The 6,961-nt window shown below is 34.6% G+C and overlaps 1 protein-coding gene across 1 annotated transcript; it reads left to right on the forward strand.

Annotated features, from left to right (window-relative positions):
* Positions 1-2,052: 2,052 nt before the first annotated feature.
* Positions 2,053-5,204, forward strand: LOC112504355 (3-oxoacyl-[acyl-carrier-protein] synthase I, chloroplastic-like). Its single transcript, XM_025108287.1, has 6 exons — positions 2,053-2,508; positions 3,884-4,315; positions 4,435-4,722; positions 4,817-4,918; positions 4,993-5,059; positions 5,137-5,204. Exons 1-6 carry the CDS (start codon positions 2,053-2,055, stop codon positions 5,202-5,204), a joined length of 1,413 nt encoding a protein of 470 aa, XP_024964055.1.
* Positions 5,205-6,961: the final 1,757 nt, after the last annotated feature.

Consider the following 6,961-nt stretch of genomic DNA (forward strand, 5'->3'; position numbering starts at 1 on the left):
ATATCTAAGTTGTGCTACACACCGGTGGATCGATCCTATTTTCGAGGCATGGTGCTCATTTGGTAGGACCTAAAACCTATTACTTTAGTAGCTTGATTTTTAATATATTATAATTAACGCATGTTCGTATTATTTGACCTTTGTAGACATAAGCAAAAGACGGTGTGCCACCGACCGTTGTGGAATTGTTCGATCATACGCATAAGAAGAGGTCGAGTGGAGATGTCGCATCTACGGATTCTGGGGGGTATGTGATCTCTAAGTGTAGTCAGGTCATGGTAAGTATCTATCTATTTTAATGTTTATAATTGGGTACATAACTATCTATCTAGTTTGGGTTGCCATTAATTGTTGGACAAAAGTTTGAGTCATTTAAATTAAAATCTAACTCTGTGTGTGTGTGTGTGTGTGTATATATATATATATATATATATCTAGTTTGGGTTGCCATTTGTTGGGCAAACATTAGAATTATTTAAGTTATAAATTTCGTATGTATCAATATTTAATTTAAGTTACCATTTGTTGGGCAAATGTTAGGATTGTTCTGTCTATAAATTTCGTATGTATCACTGTCTAGAAACGGCCCATTTACAGTCGTCATGTTGTCAAAATTGCTTGTAATTTTTTTTAAACCATATATAGGATGACTATTCAATGGACCTCATCCAAATATACGACAATGATCCCTCCACCTATCCTTAGTTGATACAAAGTTGTGAGAACAGGCGGTTGGGGGAAGTAAGAAAGACCGTCTATTTGGGTTTGAGTACAACTAGGATCCCAGTTGGGTCTTGACTGGGAACTACACACAAGATGGTCCATCGTCTTTAGAGAGTCGTGTATGTGCCTCTTTTCCTTTGACGATGTTATCGATTTATTTTATAATTCATATTAAATATTATAACGTTTTCTTTGTTTTATAGGAAATTGAAGCCTTAAGGAATGAACTTAGAGATTTACATGAAGAAAATCAACGACGGCGGGCAGAGGACGAGCGACGGCGGGAGAAGGAGGAGCGACATGATAAACAACTTGAAGATATGGTTGTTTTGGCCAGACAACTCAATCAATCTAAACATTTCCCCAGCCCCCGTATTAAATATCCTCTGTTTGTTTGGAACAATTTAATTTTTGTTTGGAACAATTACGGGCTACTTTAAATTGGTCGGATAATTGTTTTTTGGTTTAATATATGATATTTAGCGCATTTCATTTTTTCTAGCTTTTTTTTAACATTTACAGATTTACAGGTTTTAAGTACAGGTTTTAAACATTTACTGGAAAAATATTTTAAAATTAATAATTTTATAAATTTCCAGCAGATTGCCGACATATATATTCGTTGGAAATAATTATTTTATTTAAAAAATAAAAAAAATTATTTTAAAAATAAAATAAATTTCCAGGGGATAAATCTGCCGGAAATGTTTAAGATATAAAAATAATTATTTTATAAATAAAATAATTTCCGACGGATAAAATTACCGGCAGATTTTCGACGGATATATCCACCAGTAATTTAATTCAATTTAAAAAAAAACTTAAATATTTTCTTAATTTAATAAAGATTTTTTATGGGGAAACTTTTTGGCGGCCGTATTCCATTAAAAAGAAAATTCGTCGGAAAATTAATCATTGACACCGCTTTTTTCGGCGGTTCTATCCACCGGAAATTCTTTTTTTCTGGCGGAGTTTTGGTGGATAGAGCCGCCGAAAATGTGAACTTGTTTGATAGTGTATGGTAGTTACTCGTAAAAAAAGCATTCTCATTTGAATATAAATTGTAGATTAGCTTAGCCGTTATCTACAGGATAGTAACTTTTTTAGCTTAGCCATAATTATCTCCTACATAGTAACTCTTTTAGCTTAGCCATAATTATCTCCTGGGTAGTAGGTTATTTTATTTATATTTTGCTTCGATTCCACATGTCTGACTCACAATTGACTGATTGAGTAGACAACCATATTTCTTTTTCTCTTAAATCTAACGGTCAAGTCAAATGGTCAAGTCAAATGCTTCAAAATCTTCCACATAAGACTCTTAAAATAATGGAAGCTCAAGATCTTCTTCTGACAACAGTTGTCTCGGTGTCCCCACTGATCAACCCGCTCCCAAGAAACTTTTTACCCGTATTTGTCAAATCACCAGCACGCACCACCAGTGCACGTCGCCAAGTATTAACTTCTGCCACATCCCTAAAACGGGAGAAAGATCCCAAAAAACGAGTGGTTGTTACTGGTATGGGCCTTGTCTCCGTATTTGGAAACAATGTTGATACATACTACGACAGCCTCTTAGCTGGAGAGAACGGAATCACATTAATCGATAAATTTGATGCTTCAAAGTACCCAATCCGAATTGGTGGTCAGATTCGTGGGTTCAACGTAGATGGTTATATTGAAGCCAAAAAAGAACCGAAACTTGACGATCAACAATGGTACTGTATTGTTGCAGGGAAAAAAGCTCTTGAAGATGCTTCTCTTGGTGGTGATGAAAGCTCCAAGGTATGTGTGTGTGTGAGTGATTCATTATATCTAAGTTTTAAAATCATCTGTAACCATAAGCGTACAATGTCGTAGGACGTAGAATACGGGTTGAAACGGGGAGACATGGGAATAATAACAGATTTACTCACGGTATTAGCTAGTTGCACGCAATCAATTATCAAAAATTGGGTTAATACTAGAAATCAAATAACATAACTAATCACTTACGTTACACCGAAGATAACGAAGTTAAGAATCAAACAAGGCTATATAAACACACGAAGATTAAGGAGCAAGTAAAACTAGATTAACAACTAAAACAAGAATTGAATGACAATCTAATTAGCACTAGGAATGGAAATCGAAAAACATTAAATCCTACACTAAATTATCTAAAATGGTGATCACCGTTTTGGAATTCTCAAATTGGGATTTGCCAGATGCAAATGTTAATTTGCTCCTCTTCCAAGGCGACAAAAATCTTTCATATCTGAAAATCTATTTTTTACATATCGATTCATTCTTGATGTGATAAAAATCACCAATGAGTTTACCCAAGTCCGAACCAAATTTCCATTTAGATCTCAATTGTTAACTCAACAATTCCCAATTAATGACCATTTAACAACCCTTAGCTTTCGTTAGTCGGCTAATCAAGCAACCATTTTATCAAAAAAGAAATTGTTTACTCAAGACAAATAATCGATATAAATCAATTCCCTACGAATGTCCACCTTAAACTATGAAAAATAAATCAGGTAAACATGATTAAACAAGAACTGATATACGAAGAAAATAATTTAAACAAGATAAATAAATCCTAGATCTAGATTATCAAATACAATAATCAACGATAAAACTAAACAATTTTACACAATGATGAGAATTGTTGGTGTATTAAGCAGAAATGTACCATCGGACGCTGCTAGAAACTCAAATTGAAAAACATTATATTATACACTAACCTATCTAAAATGGTGAATACTAGTTTGGACTTTTCAAATTGGGATTTGCCAAACTCAAACGTTACTTTTACCCCTTTTTCCAAGGCAACAAAAATCATTCGTAATTGAAAATCGATTATTTCCATGTCGGTTGATTCTAAAAAGAAGCATTAAGCAAGACAAAATTTCCCAAATAATCAAAACATCTATTTCCAAGATGCGATAAATATCACCAATTGGTTAACCCAAAGTCAAAACCAAATTTCCATTTAGATCTCAACTGTTAAATCAACAATTACCGATTAATGATCATTTAACAACCTTAATTAACTTCTCTTTCTTGACTGATTTATGCTATAAAATGAGAACAAAATGTGAAACACATTCTCTTTTTCATGTCTCTAAAAATTGGAACTGAAGGTTACGGTACTTTCTGATGGTGCGTGCAGATCAATAAGGATCGTGCCGGAATACTTGTTGGATCTGGAGTGGGATGTCCTACCAAAATTAGTGATGCTGTGGAGTGTCTGAGGAATAGAGGTCATCAGAAAATGTCACCATTTTTTGCCCCATACATACTACCAAGCATGGGTCCTGCATTGCTTGCTATGGATCTTGGTTTTATGGGACCAAACTACTCCATTTCAGCTGCTTGTGCAACCTCCAACTTCTGCTTCTACGCAGCTGCAAATCATATCCGTGAAGGGAATGTTGATTTGATGATTGCTGGTGGCGTTGAGGCTTTTCTGGTTCCCCTAGCAGTAGCAGGTTTTTCTGCTAGTGGAGCATTGTCTAAAAGAAACGACGACCCGAAGACTGCTTCTAGGCCATGGGACAAAGATAGAGATGGTTTCGTTGTGGGTGAAGGTGCCGGTGTTTTGGTAATTCCAGTACCTCCATTTTTCATCTTTGGATTTGATCTACATATCCATTCACTTATCATAGAGTGTAAAGATCAAAGTGTTGTAGCTTATCTTGGTTCTTATATTTGGTTATGTAGGTGATGGAGAGTTTGGAACATGCAATGAAAAGGGATGCTCCAATTCTTGCAGAATACTTGGGAGGTGCTGTAAATTGTGATGCTTATCATGTAACGAGTCCACGATCCGATGGGCTTTGCGTTTCATCATGCATTCAGAGCTGTCTTGTGGATGCTGGTGTGTCGGTAGAGGAGGTGAATTATATCAATGCACATGCAACTTCCACAGTGAATGGCGATCTAGCGGAAATTAAGGCTCTGAAGAAGGTATTCAAGAAAACTACAGGGATCAAGATGAACGCTACCAAGGTGAATGAGATCATGGTCGAAATATGTAATTATCCCCATAACATGATTAACTAGTTTCATGCTGACATCAGTTATCTTCTTGTTTATGTTGCAGTCTATGATCGGACACGGCTTGGGAGCGGCCGGAGGTCTGGAAGCCATTGCCACAATTAAAGCAATTCAGACAGGATGGTTGCATCCCACCATTAATCAATTCGTATGTGCATACGCTCCTACGTTTTTCCTTTCTTTCTTCTTTTATTATCACGTTAATTACTTAAAAATTTGTAGAACCAAGAACCGGGGATAGAATTCGATACTGTTGCAAATCGAAAGCAGGAACACGAAATCAACGTTGGTGAGTTTGTTTCCAGTTCTCTCTCATTCATTTGCCATGAATATGTTGTTAACTTATTCGAACGTTTTGGTATGCAGCCATCTCGAATTCTTTCGGTATTGGCGGACACAACTCTGTTGTTGCATTCTCAGCTTTTAAACCTTGATATGAGAATCCAGAATATATATATATACACATTATGTACTAATTATATATAAATATTTGGGTCCATTATGTAATCCTTCTTTATATAACCAAGACTATGTTCTGTACTAATTATATATAAATAATGAGGAACACAAATGTTGGAAATTATCGTGTTCAGGTGAGGTTGTAAGTTTTATTTCAATAAATACAAAACTATTGAGATGAGCATAAAAATAATGACATTAATTATTTGATTAAAAATAATGTTGGTTTATTGAGGAATTTTTTAAATAATATCGAATTGTAATTATTTTATTTATTTAAATTTGAAATCCTAATCGATTAGAAGAGGACTCACTCTTCTTAAATCGAGTTTAATGAAAAAATGGGATAATTCGCAGTTTTTACAGTTCGGATAAGTATTAGGGTAAGAGCAAACTCGTTACCTCTTATTTTCGACCGTTGGATAAGGATATAGTTAAAGAAAATCTTATCATTTATCCACTTATACATTATCCGTTTATCCGAAATTTTAGTGGGTAGGCATGGATAAACGGTTTTTTGTTATCCATATTACCCTTGATGAAAAAAAAAATCATGTAAAAAATTATTTTTAAATCGATACTTACGGGATTTGTAGCCTTTTTGTGGTTCTCATTTGATTCAAGTCTTATACAATAATTACTATATTTATGAGTTTATGTTTGGCATATATGTTTGAGGTTTAACAATATTAATTATAGTTCAAATGGAATTTGGTTTTATCAATTATCTATTACCATTTTCGTTACTGTACCACCCTAAAATCTGGAAAAAGCGACTAATTTAAAAAATTCCGGTCATCCAACAAATAAAGGGTAAATCCTTTTTTTTATTAGCGAATACTTGAATTACTTCGAATATCAAATATAAAATCAAGATCAATAAACGATACACCGAGCCTTAGCTATAGACTAAGTTAAGGTCGGGTATTACTACTATCCAATAATTGTCGCTATCTCCAAGTGTGGAAGACATCAATGTTAAGCTAAAATCTTCTCGTGCATCTAGCTAGCGCTTAACTCATAGTAGTGATGCTAGAACCAAACCCCAACAAGGATCTAATACACATGTCGGCAAAAGAAAAAGGATTACGCTTAACGCCTAGTGAATTTAAGTTGTTTTCATCCGTTATATAAAGCAGTAAAATGGAAAGGATGTTTCTTAAACCCAAATTTCATACATGAAAGCCATTTAGAATAAAAAGTGATATCTTTTTTCAAAACCTCTATTTTTGTGATAAAACACTTAAATAGAAAATACCTCACAATTGTGGAACCAAACCAATACTCACATGAATTAGAAATAGGATTGAAATCCAAAATATAACCTTTTTATTCATAACCTTAATATATTGAGGGGATCCAATATATCAAAATCATAAATTATGGTTACTTGCCAAAACCCAACTAACATTAAAACATGGATAATACAATATCCGGAAGCAACGTTTACAACAACGGGGAGACATATGCCTGTTGGGAGTAACGAGAACACGTAGATGTGCCACTCATACAACGTTAATCGCATAACACTTCACGACTTAAAGTCCAAATGTTTCTACAACTCCTTAACAAGTTGCACCTCAAAAGTCTGTTGACTTCAGTGTCTATTCTTACGAATTCCACCTCAAGGCTCAGCGAATTTAGTGTTTACTTAAAAAGGAACACCATCAAGCGGCGGAGATCCTGTGTGTCACCAAGACATGCATTCTCCCACTCAACCCTCCTAGTAACT

The sequence above is a fragment of the Cynara cardunculus genome, unplaced genomic scaffold, assembly GCF_001531365.2.
Source record: "Cynara cardunculus var. scolymus isolate 2C unplaced genomic scaffold, CcrdV1 Un_Scaffold_5322, whole genome shotgun sequence".
Taxonomy (NCBI): domain Eukaryota; kingdom Viridiplantae; phylum Streptophyta; class Magnoliopsida; order Asterales; family Asteraceae; genus Cynara; species Cynara cardunculus.